Below are 19,411 nucleotides of genomic sequence, written 5' to 3'. Positions count from 1 at the left end.
AAGCAAGGATATGGGCAGTGCTAGCATGTACTTGCAGATTTCCGTAAGAGAACGCCTACTCTGAAGTGCGCGTTTGCAATAACTCAATACGCCCTTGCGCTCCTAAAAAACGCAATTTAAAAAACTATTCCAAAGGGTAAAGTCTACAAAGATAAGTCCACTCTGTTCGTAACAGATTCTAGTTTTGGAAAATAAAACTATGTAGATCAATTGTTTCATCGATGAGAACATTTGCAGAATGTCGTCCCAAATCCATCTCCCTCCATCTTCTCCCACTGCCGGTCACTGGGCTTCCTCTTATTATCAGATTTGGTAGTTAGTGGAAACGCCAACTGGATGCTTCACAGTTATACATCCGGTGAAATATCTGGCTCATTGTTTTATCTGTGTCGTCACATTCGTGAAACTAGATAGCTATAAACAAAGATGGTGGATTGTTAAAAATAATAACACTACCTGAAAGATAAGTAACATCTTTCATTTGTGGTACTACTCGCACAGCAAACAAAATGTCAAAATTGGAATTGTTGAATATATTTCTTACGAAGAGATTAACCGCGGCTGCCGAGGAGATATTTGGAGCTGTGAAGGGTACGATAGTTGAGTACCAGACAGAAATCGTTCGCTCTAAGGAGGAGAACAATCGTCTCCGAAAGCTGCTGGATATCGCTGTTCAGCGCGTTCTACTTCAAACAGGTAACTAGCTAAGTAACGCTAGGATATGAACCTAGTTCTATTTCTCAAAACGAGGGAATTGTTTTGTTTGTTGCCAGACTCCACAAAAGAATCTACAAAATACCGAATTGTTCTATTGGACTAACGTTAGACTAGACTGAGAATATGAAAAACCGACCGGGCTGCTAACTTTGAAGAAAGCTTGGAGTGAGATTTTGCCTAGACGGGGCCTGTGAAATGTTACTGTTTTAAAGCTAATTTCCTGTAATTCTATGTATTTCGACATGGTTTAGGCCTATGACCAGGGTATATATAAAATAAAAACAGGTCAGCTGTATTCAGAATTTTGTAAACAATAAATTAACACTCAAAATTCTACGACTTTGTTACTTTTAGGTTTTTGGGGGATGGAATTAAAAGTATACAATTTTATTTTTTAGGTGGTTTGACACTTTAATTTTTTTTAAATTTCACTAATGAAATTAGATGAGGAAACAGGCCAATGGGAGAAACAGTGGAAAGGTCAGTGAGAATGCTCTGCACAGGAAATACTAATATTAATGGTTGATGGCAGTGGGTAACCAAATCATAGATTGCAGTTTTGTCGTAGACTGCTTTCAAGGTAAGGACACAAACATTTAGTATTTGGTCATTTTGGTGAACTCTTTAAAATAGTGCTGGATGAAAATCCTGCTTGCTCTCCTTGATCTATGTTTCCCAAGTGCTGCATGTCCTTAATTTGTCAATCATCCAACCTTTTAAAAAAGTCTAATGAATATCAATATTCAGGTGGTTTATGTCTACTAGTTGAAGATCATTGTCCATTGTGGTCCTTCTGTAGCTCAGTTGGTAGAGCATGGCGCTTGTAACGCCAGGGTAGTGGGTTCGATCCCCGGGACCACCCATACGTAGAATGTATGCACACATGACTGTAAGTCGCTTTGGATAAAAGCGTCTGATAAATGGCATATATTATTATATATTATATTATTGTCATTCTCTTACTCTACATAGACAAAATATTTGTTAATGAATTGTCAGTCTCCCTCTATCACTGCCTTGCATGTGCACAATACTAAAATGTGAAATTATATTTGAGGCCCAGAGCATTTTAATATCCAATACTTATTTGTAGGACTTGTTCAAAACTGTCAATGAATGGCTGCAAAAATATATAGCCTTATATTCATTTTCAAAGACACAAGTAGGCATATCAGATTTAAAATCTGCCATTACACTGGCAAAAATGGGAAGAAGTGGAGCAATACAATACTGTAAATGTGGGGATCTTTCTGACATGCACACTAATTCCACTTTTATTTCAGCCTATTGTTAAGAATGAGAATTGTTCAACTGATCAGACCAAATAAAGTTAATTAATAATCAGATCTGCTCTAGGCAAGACATAAATCTGCCCCTACACCCTAACCAAAATGTTTTTATATCTATTGTCTCCCCTCTAGAATCAAACTTATGCTTTTGAGTTCACAATCTGTTTCAATCAGGTCACCTTACCTAAACATACTGTAGGTCTGTCTGCTACCTTTTCATTGTCAGATGCCTAAATGCCAATCACCAAAACAATGGTACTAATGCAAGTGTGGATTAATTTGACATTAGTACATGTTGTCAAATTTCTGCATTCTGCAATAGGGATTGGAGTTAAAGCAACCTACATTTGTTGACAACATTGTATCTACAAATGCACTACCGTGCTGGTCATTTTACCATTTTATAAACTCAGCAGAGAACGTTCTCTCTCCATTCAATTCCACTCTAATCTTGAGGGGCGTTTGGTAAAAAAATACACATTTTCAAGAATCACATCTGATCTATCCATATACGATTTAAAAAAAAGTTTACCCCCTTTTCTCCCAAATTTCAATCTTCTCTCATCACTGCTACTCTACAACTTGGAGCCCTCCCGGCCAAACCCTCCCCTAATCCGGACGACGCTGGGCCAATTGTAAGCCGCCCTATGTGATTCCTGATCACAGCCAGTTGTGATACAGCCTGGGATCGTGCCTTAGATGCTCATCCAAAAACTCTCCCCCGCCCTCCATTTGGCAAATCTGATCATAATTCTATCCTTCTGATTCCTTCTTACAAGCAAAAGCTAAAGGAAGGAGTACCTGTGACTCGATTCATATGGAAGTGGTCAGATGACGGCGGACTGTTTTGCAGCACAGACTGGAATATGTTCCGGGATTCATCCAATGGAATTGAGCAGTATACCACCTCAGTCATTGGCTTCATCAATAAGTGCATCAGTGACCATAAGTAAATATCCCAACCAGAAGCCATGGATTACAGGCAACCTCCACATCGAGCAAAAGGCTAGAGCTGCCGTGTTCAAGGAGCGGGACACTAATCTGAAATCCCACTATGCCCTCAGACGAACCATCAAACAAACAAAGCGTCAATAAAGGATTACGATTGAATCGTTCTACACCGGCTCTGACACTGTTCGGATGTGGCCGCGCTTGAAAACTATTACCGGCAACAAAGGGAAGCCCAGACGCGAGCTGCTCAGTGATGCAAGCCTGCCGGATGAGCTAAATGCCTTTTATGCTCGCTTTGAGGCAAGCAACACTGAAGCATGCACGAGAGCCTGAATGACTGTGTGATAACGCTCTTGGTAGCCGATGTGAGCAAGACCTTTTTTAAACAGATCAACATTCACAAAGCCTTGGGGCCAGATGGATTACCAGGATGTGTACTCCAAGCATGCACAGACCAACTGGCAAGTGTATTCACTGACGTTTTCAACCTCTCCCTGACTGATTCTGTAATACCTACATGTTTCAAGCAGACCACCATAGTCCCTGTGCCCAAGGAAGCGAAGTTAACCTGCCTAAATAATTACCGCCCTTTAGCACTTACGTTGGTAGCCATGAAGTGCTTTGAAAGGCTGGTCATGGCTCACATCAACAGCATCATCCCAGATACCCTAGTCCCACTCCAATTCGCATTATGCCCCAACAGATCCACAGATGACACAATCGCACTCCACACTTCCTTTTCCCACCTGGACAAAAGGAACACCTATATGAGAATGCTGTTCATTGACTACAGCTCAGCGTTCAACACCATAGTGCCCATGAAGCTCATCACTAAGCTAAGGACCCTGGGACTTAACACCTCACTCTGCAACTCGATCCTGGACTTACATTTACATTACATTTAAGTCATTTAGCAGACGCTCTTATCCAGAGCGACTTACAAATTGGTGCATTCACCTTATGACATCCAGTGGAACAGTCACTTTACAATAGTGCATCTAAATCTTAAAGGGGGGTGAGAAGGATTACTTATCCTATCCTAGGTATTCCTTAAAGAGGTGGGGTTTCAGGTGTCTCCGGAAGGTGGTGATTGACTCCGCTGTCCTGGCGTCGTGAGGGAGTTTGTTCCACCATTGGGGAGCCAGAGCAGCGAACAGTTTTGACTGGGCTGAGCTGGAACTGTACTTCCTCAGTGGTAGGGAGGCGAGCAGGCCAGAGGTGGATGAACGCAGTGCCCTTGTTTGGGTGTAGGGACTTCCTGACAGGCTGCTCCCAGGTGGTAAGGGTAGGCAACAACACATTTGCCACGCTGATCCTCAACACTGGGGCCCCTCAGGGGTGTGTACTTAGACACCACAGGGTTAGGCCTGATCACCAACACACTGCACCGCACACTGACTTGATACCGGTACCTGCTGTATATAGCCTCATTATGTTATTTTATTTGGTAAATATTTTCTTAACTCTTCTTCACCTGCACTGTTGGTTAAGGGCTTGTAAGTAAGCATTTCACAGTAAGGTCTACACTTGTTGTATTTGGCGCATATGACAAATAGTTTGATTAAACATTTTTAGACTGCTGCGCCACTCGGGAGGCCATATCATATCTTTTTCAGAGCCAATCTGATTGGTCAAAAGATCAATTTGTGAAAAAAGAGTAGAGGACCTTGTGCATTTCAGGTAAAATAACAACTCAAATGTTTATATCCCAGGACGAATTAGCTAGCAACAGCAATCTAGCTAAATAGAACAAATTAACTAGCAAGTGCAAGCTAAATTGCCATACATGTTTAATGCTTTTTGACCTGTCCCCAAATGAATGTCATTGGTTCAGAGTTTGTTTTGGTATTTTAACCTTTGTCGTGATCATGTTTGGTGTAGGGGGACAAAATAAATTAGTGCACGATGGCGCACGCGCCCAGCCGGTTTGGGTTCCGTGTAAATGCATTGTTTTTGGCCAAATCATCCACTCTTCTACACCTCCAATATAATCACTCAATACTGCCACACGCAGGTCGGCTGATCCAGCAGCAGGAAAGGTAATTGATTTGATCACCTACAACAGTTTGAACGTCATATCAATCTGTTGTTTCACCAATATATTACACGGAATGCAATCATATTTTATGTAAGTAGACAACAGGGTATGTTTTTACAGGGATTCTATATTTCTAGATAGACTGAGTGATTTTACTGGCGGTGCAGAAGAGGTAGATCTGGCACATGGTCAAAAACAATTCTGAGATTCTTTCCAGACAGGCCATTTTTTTCAGTTGCATTTAACTTTATATTTAGAACTTTTTTGGAAGTACATACTGGACGTAAAGGCAGTAATGACAATGGTTGCTCTGCCACACTTGTACCGAATGTATTTTGACATTTTAGGCTTGCAAAGCTGGTGAATGGCAAGTTGAATGGCTGCTTCCTGGGCTTAAAGGAGAATCTCCATATTCACAGTCTCCTGTAAACCCAGATTCTGTTTCACATGCAGGCTACACATGTCATACATGTACTGTGGTACTAAGATAGAATTGCCTTCAGCTGACATTCTTCCTTTCCTTTCCCTCTAGACCACCATGCTATCCATCTCACTGAAGATGCATCTTCCCCTGAGCAGCAGCACTGTGAGCAGGAGTGGAGCCCCGGTCTGGGCCAGGACCCAGAGCCCACACTGATTAAAGAGGAACAGGAGCTCAGAATCAGCCAGGAGGAAGACCAGCGTCACGGTCTGGAGTCTGATACCAAAGGAGAGTCTACATTAACTCCTCCCTTTGTTAAAAGTAACTGTGATCAGGACCCAGCTCAGCCTTCACATCTTCCACATACCCAAACTGTGGACATCAGAGAAGGAGACTCTTTAGCCAGAACCATATCTTCTAAGCAGATCAAAATAGAAAATGAAGAAGGCTACAGCACATCAGAACCAACCAGTGACTTACAGACCATCTTCAATGTAAATTCAGACTGTCTTGCAGCTTCGAGTGAAAACGGTGCCCAACCCAATATGAACAATAGAATTCAGAGAGAAGGACTCTCAGGATATAAGGCCCCACAGGGAACAAGCAGTGCATATGAAAGAGAAAGTATGGGTCTACACATAGATGTCAGAGGCCAGAACACCTCAAAGCTGCCTCCACAGAGATCTCCCTATCAACCCCAGGGCATACAGAGAGTGTATCGTTGCAGAGAGTGTGGGAAATGCTTCAGTTTCTCCTGTCAGTTAGAGGTCCACATGCGATGGCACACCAAGGAAAGACCATTCAGCTGCTCTGTGTGCAGAAAAGGCTTCACAACCATCAGCATGTTGAGGAGGCACCACCGCATTCACACTGGAGAGAAGCCCTTCCGCTGTCACATCTGTGGGAAATGTTTCAACCAGTCGGCTCACCTCAACACTCACTTTAAAATTCACCCAGGGGAGAGACCACATGGCTGGAAAATGGCTCGGTCAAAACGTTAACAGCAGAGACATTTAAGCTCTCTCTTGAAATGAAGTTCTGAGCACAGAAGGAGAGTGACATGTAAATCTGGGCAGTTTAATTATTGTCCAGGATTTAAAACACTAGAAGAATCAGTGATTGATGTTTGAACAATGCATTACAATACAGTGGGGAATGGGAATAACTTTGAGTAATGAAAATGTTACTGTTTTTCACTGATCCATGTGATTGTGTTGCTGCATGCGTCATCATCTGAAGCCATGTTCAGTGCCAGCATGAGGATATGAATACTGCTAGAAGCTATATATATGTCGACTGATGTTGTTCTTTTGTAATTACACTACACATTTTACAGGAAGCAGAGGATGTCACCTGTTTTAGTAGATGCAGATCAATCAATTAATTTGATCCTCATCTATTTCCCCTTAGGACTTGGACATGACTGCTGGGCTGTATGACTATCCTATTAGGGCCTTGACAGTTATCCTTGATGAAATTACTGTGTCAAAATGTAGTGTTCTGTACTGAATGTTAACTGTTTTGTAATAAATAATTGGTCAAATGTTTTTTAAGGTCAGGATTACTTTATCTTCTACCATTCAGGCTGCAGTGTGTGTGTGTGAGGAGGGGGGGGGGGTGTAAGACAGTGTGTGTGTGTGGGGTGGGTAGCACTGTGTGTGTGTGTGTGTGTGACTACCAATTTCAACCTAAAGCAGTGCCTCTGAGATACAGTATGTAAGTTTAGATATCAGCATCTTTCAATCTAGTTTAAACTGACACATTTCCCCCACGCAAATCATGATTCCTCCAGTTTGTAAAACAAGCTCATATACCTTCTAAGTGATCCCATCTGATTGAAGTCTGCTGCCTTCATGGCATGGATGCGGTTTCTCCTCTATGTGAGTCTTCATATGCACGGTCAGGGCTTCACTCAGCGGAGACCTTGTGATATTCTTCACAGTGATGCAGTTTCAACCCTCTGACTCATACGTGTGGTCAGGGAAGCTCTTTCCACAAATATGGCAACGATGCAGTGTCTCCTTCGTGTGTCCTCATGCATCTGCAAGCTTCCTTTTCGACTGAAATGTTTACCACATTCTTGACACTGAAATTATTTCTTCCCAGTATGAATGATTTTGTTTTTACATTAATGATGTTTAAATTGTTTTCCACACAGGACACCGGCATGAGCCCTCACAATTTGCACTTTCAGGTTAGCCTTATGACGGGTACAAGTGTTAGTCACACATTCAGTTATATAAAATGGGCACAAACTGCCTGCCTGTACAGCATGGAGAGCTCACCCATTCATTGAATGCTGCATGGAGTTCTGTGAGGTTAAACAAGACCTCTTCTCTGAACTTTGACATTGCACTCTCGGCAACTTTTTTTTTCTCCAAATAGTTTTTTCCTCTATTGTATGCTTGCTTTCTTTCTGGTTTTGTTTGACCTCTAAATATTTTGGGAATTTCTCCCCTTTTGCTTTGTTGCAATTTCGTTCAACCCTCCGTAGCTGTTTAACTGGAGTTTTCTTTTGCATCGTTTCTGCAATCTGCACTTTTCTTTGCTTTGTCATGTGTTGAGACGGAGGACTACTCTGGTTGAAGGTCCTGCTTTGGTCCAGAAGAGCATTTGTTTCCCTCCACTGTTCCCTGGCTCTTTCGGACATCAATTACATTGGAGGTCGATCCTTCTTCCCTTGAGCCCTTCTTTGATAACTAAAAGCAAAACAATAACTGATACCAGATGTAAATCACTCTACACTGACCATACAATTAATAACTAAATAAGTTGAAATGTACAATGAAATTCAGAAAATGCTACCATACTCTTCTCTTGGCAAGGTATTCCGCCTTTGCTCGAGGATCAGAATTGATCTGTGACCTGTGACCTGTGTCGTGCAACCCTCTCCTTGATGGATGAAGGCATATTTTCTTTTTTTAAAGGCTGAAAACCTTTTTTCTTATTAACTGTATGGACAAGTGTCAATACTTGCAGTTTTCTTAAGAAACACACCAATATCCCATTATAGTTGTTCAAATTCAATCTTGGACAGTTGCCCAATATATTTTCACCCTTTGATATGCAAAAACTGTACAAATGTATCATTTTTTGTGATAGTTATACAGTGCCAAACACAAGAGAACATGTAGAAATGTGTTGTAATACGATTGTATTTATTGTTTTTTTCATATAAATATTATCGTTGGACACACAAATAGCAAATCATGTCAATTACATTAATCAATCAATACATTAGATTAAGTCAACTAACAGTAGTGACATGAGGGGAATGTCCTACATTTTTAAACTGTTCCTTCAGATATGCGGACTGAATCCTGTTTCCCTCAGAGCACCTCCACCCTTGGGTCTTGTCTTCATATGCTCTGTTTGATGGAAGCCTTCATGCCAAACACAGCAACAAAGTTTGTTTTACCATGTGTGTATCATATGCATGTCAATATCCCTTCCTAGGGAAAGATTTGCTGCACACATTGCAGCTAAAAAACTTCTCTCCTGTGTGAACTAGCTGGTGGATGTTCAGTCTACTCTGAGATATGAAGCTGCGGTCACACAGTGAGCATGTACTCTTCCCTCCATGTGTTTGGAGAATGAAGCTAACATTTTAATATCGGCTCCATACGCCAACAGTTTGTATTTGGGATCAAATGTTCCGTATGAGGCGACAGTACAGAATGTCACCTTTATATTTGAGGGAATTGTCATGTTTTGTCATTTTAAAAATGAAAGCACTTAAATGTATCAAGTTCCACAATTTGAATAATTATTTCACTTCTATTAGTCAAAAGTTATTTTGTCCCATATTCCTTGCACTCAATGACTACATCAAACGTGACTACAAACTTGTTGGATGCATTTGCAATCAGTTTTGGTTGTGTTTCAGATGATATTTTGCCCAATAGGAACTAAATGGTGAATAATGTATTGTCATTTTGGAGTCCCTTTTATTGTAGGAAGAGAAGATGGTAACGGTGAGAGGTTAACATGTTTTGTTGTAGCCTCTTCATGATTCATTCAGCATTATTTTAGAAGTGTGCAGAAACATTTCATCTACTTAGAAAATTACTCCAGTTATAATTAACCATTCACTTCCTATTTGGCAAAACAACCAAGAAATGCATCCGACAAACATGTTTGTGTGCTCGGAATATGCACCAGAACTTTTTACTACTTCAAACACGAAGTGAATTTGTCCAAATACTTATGACTTCTTCAAATGGGGGCACTAGATGCATAATAATGCTTTTAATTCTAAACGGTAAAACCAATCTGTATGAAAATACCCTCAAATAAAAGGTGACATTACGTACCGTAGCCTCATATAAAACCTTTGATCTCAAATCCCAAATGTGGGAGCCAATTTAAAAATTTTAGCTTTACTGTCCAAATACATATGGAGGGGAGTGTGTAATTTCATATGATCCTTCAAAAGATGAGGACTTTGATACAAACTTGGGAGTGAAATGGCTTCTCTTCTGGGTTTAACTATCTTAAATGCTCTGCCAAGTGTCCCTTCCTGGTAAAGCACGTGCCACAACCATGGTAATGAAGATATTTATGTCCTGTATGTATTTGTATGACTTTGACAGTATTCCTCTGTAAGGAAACATTTACTGCACACATAGCAGTTAGACTGCTTTCTCAGAGTTGATGTACTACTATCGACACGTTCACTGTTTTCATTCTGAGCTGGAGAACAGTCTGCATTTACTGAAGAGAGGGGCTCTAATTCACTGTTTGGTTCTGATACTCCACAGCCCTCTCCATGTTCTGTTTGGATCTCTTCTGTTGTTTTAGTGGGTAGAAAGTCATTATCCGTAGTTTGGGTTTGGTGACTACGTGAAGGCTGGGGTGGGTCCTGATCGCAATCACTTTTCCCAAAGGGAGAAGTTAATATGAATCTTTGGTATCAGACTCCAGCCTCTGAATCTGCTCTTCCTCATGACCAATCCCAAACTACTGTTCCTCTTTAATCTGTGTGGGCTCTGGGTCATCCTGCCACAGACCTGGGATCCACTCCTGGTCACAGTGCTGCTGCTCAGGGGGAACTCCTGCTTCTGGGACAGTGAGTTAATAGCTGCTGGGGATCTGTAGAGATGAAAAAATAAATATCTCGAACTATATTATGATATAGCTAGTTATTTTCCTCTGACACTGAAGATCCGACTGCGCACATGCACGTGTGGTCACAATATTGTAAACGTCTTTATGATACGTGGAGGTAAAAAGTTATGGAAACATCACTATACGCTACAGACCTGCTTTATATCACTATCAGGCTGTGTGATGACATTTAACGTTAGCCTTTGTAGACGTTCGATCTTTCTTTGATCGGGAGATGTCTTACTCGTACTCTGATATCGTTCTAACCACGGCCCTAAATATTTCAAAGACTGCTGCTGTTAATTGCTCGGTAAGAAACACATTCAACAGATGTAGTTTAGACATTATGATAGTGTGCAAAAATGTTTACAGAGAAATGCTGTCCTACGGTACATGGAAGTAAACCGTGTATGCTTCCTTACCCCTCTTTGTTCATTGGTCGCTATTGGTATACCGCCACCTATTGGGCTGGAGTGAGATAAAGCCATAAACAAACCAACCACAGATTTTGGATGGATGCAGCGCTGAGTAATCCTAAATGTAATATGACTAAACCTTACTCTTTAATATTTACATATTTTTAACAGCCCTTGCGTTTGTAGACATCCATTCATTGACAGCAAAATTATCGTAATTAACCCACACAAAAGGGGGCGGTATTGCAATCTCTGCTACTCTTGTGACGTTCATACGTTTTCTTTTCACAGTCTATGGTTCACACACACACAACATACTCGTAATCCACGTGAGTTAAACAATAGGAACTGATACACGTTCATTCTACAAAATGTCCAAACTACATCTGCTGCATGTGTTTCTTACCGAGCGATTAACAGCGGCGGCTGTTGAGATATTTGTGGTCGTGGAAAAAACGGTATCAGAGTACCAGGAAGAAATCTCCCGTTCAAAGGAGGAGATCGATCGTCTACGGATGCTGCTGGATGTCGTTACTCAACCAAAGATACATTTGCATAAAGCAGGTTGGTAGCGACTATCACAACAATCAATCAAGCAGATTATGTAAGCAGGCAAAACTACATTTCCCATAAACAACCAATACACAATTGTGTCTTTAAAATAATGTCAGGATCGATTGTAATATAATGATTGATTGATTGATTGACTTTCCTTTTAGATCCCCAGCATCTAATACTCCCTGTCCCTGAAGAGGGAGAGCAGCAGCACTGTGAGCAGGAGTGGTGGTGCACCAGTCTGGGGCAGGAGGACCCAGAGCCCAAACAGATTAAAGAGGAACAGGAGGAGTTTGGGACAGGTCAGGAGGAAGAGCAGCTTCAGGGTCTGGAGTCTGATATCAAAGAGTTCATAAACAATCCTTCCTTTGTGAAAAGTGACTGTGATCAGGACCCACCTCAGCCCTCACATCTTTACCAAACCCCAACGGTGGAGAACAGAGAGAGGGATCGTATGAGGACACACACTGGAGAGAAACCATATCAGTGTAGTGAATGTGGCAAATGCTTCAGCCAGAAGATATACCTGGAAGAACATATGGTGACTCACAAAAGAGAGAAACCACATCAATGTGAAGACTGTGGTAAATTGTTTAGCCTCAAGCATAACTTAACAGTCCATATGAGGATACACACGGGAGAGAAACCATATCAATGCAAAGAATGTGGCAAATGCTTTGGTTACACCAAATCCCTGGCAAAGCATATGAGGAGTCATACAGGAGAGAGACCATATCAGTGTTGTTATTGTGGCAAATGCTTCACTCAGAAGTTTAGCCTGAAAGAACATATTAGTATTCACACAGGTGAGAAACCATATAAGTGTCCCATGTGTGTAAAATGCTTCAGGGCAGCACGGTTTCTTAAACAGCACCAACAGATTCACAGAGAACAACCATATTGCTGACTTTTTTGGGGTTAATGCTTCGCTTGTAAATCAAATCAAATCAAATTTATTTATATAGCCCTTCGTACATCAGCTGATATCTCAAAGTGCTGTACAGAAACCCAGCCTAAAACCCCAAACAGCAAACAATGCAGGTGTAAAAGCTTGTAAGAAATGAGGATGAACACAGTGTGAGAAACATGACATTGCTGCTTAGGGCAAAATCTTTCTCTCACTTGTGCAGTAAGACCTTTCGATTCTGAGCATGGCACAAAAGTGGATAGTATGTTTTGTAGAACTAGTATTTTTAGTTGACACAGTAAGCTTTTTAAGTTTGTCCCAACATATGAGTCCCCCATTTGGATTACACCTTAAAGTCACAGCAAACTAGTACATTGGTGTTCTCTAAATACATAAAGGTTGTCTACATTTTAATGGGAAAGTGCTTCACATTTGTAGACGTGCTACCTTATACCTGTAGTGGCAGGACAAACAAACCCATCAGGTCAATGATCTTGGTTTAATATACAGTGCCTTTGGAAAGTATTCAGACCCCTTGACTTTTTGCACATTTTGTTACATCACAGCCTTATTCTAAAATTGATTAAGTAAATAAAAATCCGTAGCAATCTACACACAATACCCCATAATGATAAAGCGAAAAGAAAAAAAAATGCAAATGAAAAAAAGAAGGGGAAAAAATACATTTTTTTACGTAAGTATTCAGAGCCTTTGCTATGAGACTCAAAATTGAGATCAGTTACATCCTGTTTACATTGATCATCCTTTAGATGTTTCTACAACTTGATTGGAGTCCACTTGTGTTAAATTCAATTGATTGGACATGATTTGGAAAAGCCTGTCTATATAAGGTCCCACAGTTGACAGTTCATGTCAGAGCAAATACCAAGCCATGAGGTCAAAGGAATTGTCCATAGAGCACCCAAACAGGATTATGTTGAAGGAACCGGGAAGGGTACCAAAAAATTCTGTACCATTGAAGGTCCCCAAGAACACAGTGGCCTCCATAATTCTTAAATGGAAGAAGTTTGGAACCAAGACTCATCCTAGAGCTGTCCGCTGGCCAAACTGAGCACTCAGGGGACAAGGGTCTTGTTCAGGGAGGTGACCAAGAACCCGATGGTCACTCTGACAGAGATCCAGAGTTCCGCTGTGGAGATAGGAGAACCTTCCAGAAGGACAACCATCTCTGCAGAATTATATCAATCAAGCCTTTATGGTGGAGTGACCAGACGGAAGCCACTCTTCAGTAAAAGGCACATGACAGCCTGCTTGGAGTTTGACAAAAGTCACCTAAATATTCTCAGACCAAGCTTGTTTTTGCTTTGTCATTATGGGGTATTTTGTGTAGATTGATGAGGATAAAAACAATGTAAACACATTTTTAGAATAAGGCTTTAGCCTAACAAAATGTGGAAAGAGTTAATAGGTCTGAATACTTTCCAAAGGCATTTTATATTGTGAATGTATTGAGGAACAAACATGCACAACATTGTAGAAGCCCAAAACAGTGTGCATAACAGAAACAGACATTTTCAAGCATATGCAGTTGCCATCTCATTTTGTTTTGAATTATACACAACGCGTATTAGTGACTATCTTCTAGCTGTACAGAAAGCAGCACATATTTGGTTTCAACAAGGCTCCTTGTTCAAATGTTGGAGTGTCACCTCACCAGCTCTAGTCTGCCATGACCTCTTATATCTGTGTAGTGGGTTTGACACCACTGCATGGTGTTCTTTCTCATCAACCTGACATGGCCCCAGTCCATGTAATGCCATGCTATATTGTTGTGAGCATCTTAGAGTGGATTGGTATATCATGCTTCTTGTGAATAAAGCTTTTTATTATTAATCATGTTATTTAATTTCAAGCTGTTATAGAAGGCTATTTTATTTCTCAAATAAATACAGGTTCTCAACCTTTATTTATTATTATAAATACTATCAGGTATGGTATTTCACATTACTGCATAACTTTTACTGTGTGTTGGATTGGCATATCCCAAAAACATTCCTTATCCCAGATACTTCAACTGGTGACTATCGCGGAGAATAAATATGTTTCTGCAGAAATCGGATTTATTGACAGTACAAACAATTGGGTTTTAGTGCTCCTTATTCTTTATTCAGTTGAAGTATCCTGAGGTATGGAATGTTTTGGGGATTTTCAAGTCCCTCAGTCGAGCACCGGATCCCCCATTTTTCGTTTCAATTGGGCTGAAGCGTGTTTGGGTATACCTTTTTTATTTAGAGCGGCATCTGTTTGGGACCAACACTATCCAGGAGATGGCGGTGTTTTGCGTGTACTTCTCGCATTAATTCATGTCACAATATTATATCATATCAGTTAGAAAACAATGTAAACAAAATCATTGATTGAGTTAATAAAGCAGCATACTCGACACCTCTGGTATTATTGTTGTTTTGAGTAAGGCAGCTTCAGAATGCATCTTTTTCAGCCTCACTCTCTACGTTTACTGCGTTCTGTGGCGAAGGGACAGCCAGAGTTTGTAAATTCACTCTTAATAACTGATTCAGTTACGAAGGTTCAACACCCATTGAATATGGCCGGTGTCAGTAAACGTTGGCAAAAAAAGAGAAATGCAATTGTTGCCAGCAGCACAGTTACAGTCACCAACGCTCTGGATAACATAAAAACAGCCTAACCAGCTCTGCTAGGGCGAGTAAAATGGTCAGAGTGAGCTGTTCTCTCATTTGTCTGGAAGTAGCTCGCTAGTTAGCCAACATTTAGCCAGTAAGCTTGGGTGCTTGACTGCCATTGTAAGGTCCGAACGCTCAGAACAACCCTACTCCTTTGCCAGAGCGTCCAGTGTGCGCTCCGAGAGCTTAATGAGGGCAAGGTGCCTGTCAAATTATAATCAACTACGTTTAAGGATGACAGCCCAGGTACCAGCAATTGCACACTTACAGTGCCTATGGAGTGTATTCAGACCCCTGGACTTTTTCCACATTTTGTTACGTTATAGCTGTATTATAAAATTGATCAAATATTTTTTTTTATTCTCAGCAGTCGGACATGAGGTGACCGAGAACCCAATGGTCACTCTGACAGAGCTCTAGAGTACCTCTGGACAACCATCTCAGCATCACTCCACCAATCAGGCCTTTATGGTAGAGCGGCCAGACGGAAGCCACTCCTCAGTAAAATGTACATGACAGCCCGCTTGGAATTTGCCAAAAGGCACCTAAAGACTCAGACCATGAGAAACAAGATTCTCTGGTCTGATAAAATCAAGATTGAACTCTGGCCTAAATGCCAAGCGTCACATCTGGAGGAAACCTGGCACCATCCCTACGGTGAAGCATGGTGGGGGCAGCATCATGCTGTGGGGATGTTTTTCAGTGGCAGGGACTGTGAGACTAGTCAGGAACAAGGGAAAGGTGAACGGAGCAAAGTACAGAGATCCTTGATGAAAACCTGTTCCAGAGCACTCAGGACCAACAGAGCTATGACCATAAGCACACAGCCAAGACAACGCAGGAATGGCTTCGGGACAAGTCTCTAAATGTCCTTGAGTGTCCTAGCCAGAGCCCGGACTTGAACCCGATCAAACATGTCTGGAGAGACCTGAAAATAGCTGTGCAGCGACGCTCCCCATCCAACCTGACAGAGCTCGAGAGGATCTGCAGAGAAGAATGGGAGAAACTCCACAAATACAAGTGTGCCAAGCTTGTAGCGTCATACCCAAGAAGACTCGAGGCTGTAATCGCTGCCAACGGTGCTTCACAAAGTACTGAGTAAAGGGTATGAATGAATACTTATGTAAATGTGATATTTCAGTTTTTTTATTTTTATATAAATTAGCAAAACATTTTTAAAAACTGTTTTTGCTTCATCATTATGGGGTATTGTGTGGGGACTGATGAAAACATTTACATTACATTTACATTTAAGTCATTTAGCATTTTTTTAAATACATTTTAGAATAAGGTTGAACCTAACAAAATGTGGAAAAAGTCAAGGGGTCTGAATACTTTCCGAAGGCACTGTATATGTCATTTGTAGGGAAATTCGACAGTTTGGTCAAATTCACACTGGTTAATAACACTATCACAGAAACATTATTTATGGAACTAAGACAACCATCTGAGACTGACATATGTCTCTTTTAATACATACATTAGCATCAATACACACATTAATAAATATTCCTTTCAGGTAAACTTATCCCATCAAATAAATTATATGTGGTAACAAAAATGTAACATATCATCTGTACTGCAACATTTACACATTTTCATATGTGTTATCTGTCTGTGTGAGTTGTGTGTGAGTTGTGCTTGAGTTCTTCCAGCCAGTCCAGTAGAGAGTCCAGCTCTCCTATAGCCTTTACTGCTGCCTGGTAGATCTCCAGCTACAGGATGGAGAGACGAGGATGGAGACATAAGCAAGAGAGAATGGAGAGATGAGGGGTGGTAGAATGGAGAGGTGAGGGGGAGAGGAGGAATAAATGAGGGGAGAGGATGGATAGATGAGGGTGAGAAAGGAGTGGGAGAGGAGGGAAAGATGAGGGTGAGAGGATGGAGAAAAGGCAGAGAGAGGTTAATATTGGCATGAATCTTATTGATTAATCTCCTCTCTCTCACTCTCTTCTCTTGGACTGTCTAAGCCTCTTTCACCATACACTCACCAAACAGTATTTTCTCTATTTTACTATCTATCTCTCTATATGTATATTTATATGTCAGTGTGTGTAGTTACCTTGTCAAACTGGGCCTGTAGGGAGTCCATTTTTCTCCTGGTATCTTCTCCACAGTGGCAGTGCTGGAGGACATAAAGAGATGTCATTAGATAACGATAGTAGTAGCTTTTGTTTATGTGTGAGTTTTTAGGTGTAAAATGTGTGCTGTTGTGTGTTAATATGTGTGTGTGTGTGTGCATGCCTGTGTGTGTGTGTGTGTCTTCTTACACATTGCCTCAGGTTCTTGTTGATTGTGAGGAAACTATTAGCGAGAGCGCTGGTTGAGCGTCGGTGCAGTGGCTGAGACATGCCGTGGCTAACAAACACTCTCTCCACATAAAAACGTAGCAAAAGACGCAGGAAACAGCAGTACTCCCCCTCCTGAAAGGGAGGACACACTACATGTTACATTTACTGCAGCACATTGTTAAAGAAATGTTCCAAATTATATCATGCTGCCAGGTTATGAGGGTTTACTGTATTTTTTTGTACAGATACATATATGTGCTTTTTTGCACCAGGGAAAGGTCTCCCGTAATGGACAACACTAGACTGAGCGCCTTTTAAAGAACATTGATATTCAGGTTAAGGTAGTGAGAACAATTTACCTGTATGTTCCTCATCACGTCTCCCCTCAGCAGTCTCACTCCCATCTGACTGTCTGCTGCTATCTGCACACATTGAACCCACAACAACACAGTCAATACAAAATTCTATTCACTCTAATAAAATATGTATATGTAAAACAGACAGTGTGACAGAGAGTGAGGAGAGGTAGAGACTGAGAGCCTCAGGGTAGGTTTCTTGTTCTAATACAGGATCATGGAAATGACTGTGTTTGTGTGTGTATTTGTGTGCTCACCACAGAGCTCCGTATCTCTGTGTAGTGCTTGCGTAGTTCGTGAGTGTGTACGGTGACAGAGCAGGTTCCCAGGTGTATGCCATGTCCCAAGCCACACCCACTGAGACACGCTAACAGGAAGAGGAGCCTGGGAATGGTGGGGCTTAACAGCAGCTTCATCTCTATATCAACCTGGAGACAGACAGAGCATCACTTAGAAAGTAAACTCACACACCTTACGTACTAGTAACACATAGCCTAGAGGTTAGAGCATAGGGCCAGTAACCGAAATGGTTGCCGGTTTGATTACCTGAGCCGACAAGGTAAAAAATCTGTTGTTGTACTCTTGAGCAGGGGTGCCGTACTACTATGGCTATGACTGTACAAAACAACACTTTTCAGGTTTATGTGACAATAAAAACATTTTTACTGACAGGTGTATGGAGAAAAAAGTATACTTGATGAAAGGAAAAGTCCAACTTTTAGATAGAGCATCCCTGACATAACAACATACACATTCATGTTAAGTCTTCTCAGTCTAAGTTAGCTATAGTTATTAAGTTATTGCTTCGAGTTATTGCGACAGTAACGCTGCTTCAAGCCTCCAGAAATGACTCGGTGGTCACATTTTTATAGTTTGTGACATATCCATGTTTATAGTGTATTGTCAGTTCAGTGCAGCATCCAGTAATCAATTTTAAAAGTATTTCCCACATCCAAGTCAAAATCTCCCCGGCCTCTACGCCATGCCCCCCAGTCCCCCTGCCGGACCACATGCCCCCAACAAATCCTTAGGTGTGTGGCAGGTGTTCCAACTCACCTGTCTGTGTGTCTGTGTGTGTGTCCTCTATCTCTCTGATGAGCAGTCCTCTGTGTGTGTGTCCTCTATCTCTCTGATGAGCAGTCCTCTGTGTGTGTGTGTCCTCTATCTCTCTGATGAGCAGTCCTCTGTGTGTGTGTCCTCTATCTCTCTGATGAGCAGTCCTCTGTGTGTGTGTCCTCTATCTCTCTGATGAGCAGTCCTCTGTGTGTGTGTGTCCTCTCTCTCTCTGATGAGCAGTCCTCTGTGTCCATGTTGGCGCTCATGTCTGGCTCTTATAGGGCAGAGAGGGGAATTTCGTCAGATATTCCACAAGGTGTTCACATGCACAGTCACACAGAAACAGGTAAGAGGAAATACAGTAGCATAGGAAGGAATAACAGCTCATCTCTACATGAGTAATTTTAATGAAGAGAAAGGAAGGAAGGAACTGATGACAGTTCTGGGATTTAAAATCAAGGCTTGCGTAATATATCCTTGACAGTTAACGATATACAGTGGGGCAAAAAAGTATTTAGTCAGCCACCAATTGTGCAAGTTCTCCACCTTAAAAAGATGAGAGAGGACTGTAATTTTAATCATAGGTACACTTTAACCATGACAGACAAAATTCAGAAAATCACATTGTAGGATTTTTTATGAATT

At 41.3% G+C, this 19,411-nt stretch overlaps 3 protein-coding genes and 1 long non-coding RNA gene across 4 annotated transcripts; 2 read left to right on the top strand and 2 right to left on the bottom strand.

Annotated features, from left to right (window-relative positions):
• The first annotated feature begins 328 nt into the window (after nt 1–328).
• LOC118376114 (zinc finger protein 250-like) lies at nt 329–6,963 on the top strand. Its single transcript, XM_035762793.2, has 2 exons — nt 329–696; nt 5,528–6,963. Exons 1-2 carry the CDS (start codon nt 510–512, stop codon nt 6,415–6,417), a joined length of 1,077 nt encoding a protein of 358 aa, XP_035618686.1. The 5' UTR covers nt 329–509; the 3' UTR covers nt 6,418–6,963.
• A 1,600-nt stretch (nt 6,964–8,563) lies between these two features.
• Nucleotides 8,564–11,449, bottom strand: LOC118376116 (uncharacterized). The gene is made up of 3 exons (XR_004823972.2): nt 11,345–11,449; nt 10,945–10,990; nt 8,564–10,507 (listed from the first exon to the last, which is right to left on the bottom strand). It is a non-coding gene; the product is annotated as an uncharacterized LOC118376116 (long non-coding RNA).
• LOC118376115 (zinc finger and SCAN domain-containing protein 31-like) lies at nt 10,999–14,806 on the top strand. The gene is made up of 2 exons (XM_035762794.2): nt 10,999–11,502; nt 11,658–14,806. The coding sequence occupies exons 1-2, from the start codon at nt 11,310–11,312 to the stop codon at nt 12,398–12,400; spliced, it is 936 nt and encodes a 311-aa protein (XP_035618687.1). The 5' UTR covers nt 10,999–11,309; the 3' UTR covers nt 12,401–14,806.
• Nucleotides 14,807–16,190: 1,384 nt separating this feature from the next.
• Nucleotides 16,191–19,014, bottom strand: il19l (interleukin 19 like). The gene is made up of 6 exons (XM_035762798.2): nt 18,767–19,014; nt 17,968–18,138; nt 17,714–17,776; nt 17,334–17,486; nt 17,126–17,188; nt 16,191–16,778 (listed from the first exon to the last, which is right to left on the bottom strand). The coding sequence occupies exons 2-6, from the start codon at nt 18,124–18,126 to the stop codon at nt 16,671–16,673; spliced, it is 546 nt and encodes a 181-aa protein (XP_035618691.1). The 5' UTR covers nt 18,127–18,138; nt 18,767–19,014; the 3' UTR covers nt 16,191–16,670.
• Nucleotides 19,015–19,411: the final 397 nt, after the last annotated feature.

This window comes from Oncorhynchus keta, chromosome 21 (genome assembly GCF_023373465.1).
Source record: "Oncorhynchus keta strain PuntledgeMale-10-30-2019 chromosome 21, Oket_V2, whole genome shotgun sequence".
In the NCBI taxonomy this organism is placed as follows: domain Eukaryota; kingdom Metazoa; phylum Chordata; class Actinopteri; order Salmoniformes; family Salmonidae; genus Oncorhynchus; species Oncorhynchus keta.
Note: the sequence above shows the minus strand (reverse complement) of the source record. Positions and strands in the feature narration are given on the sequence as shown.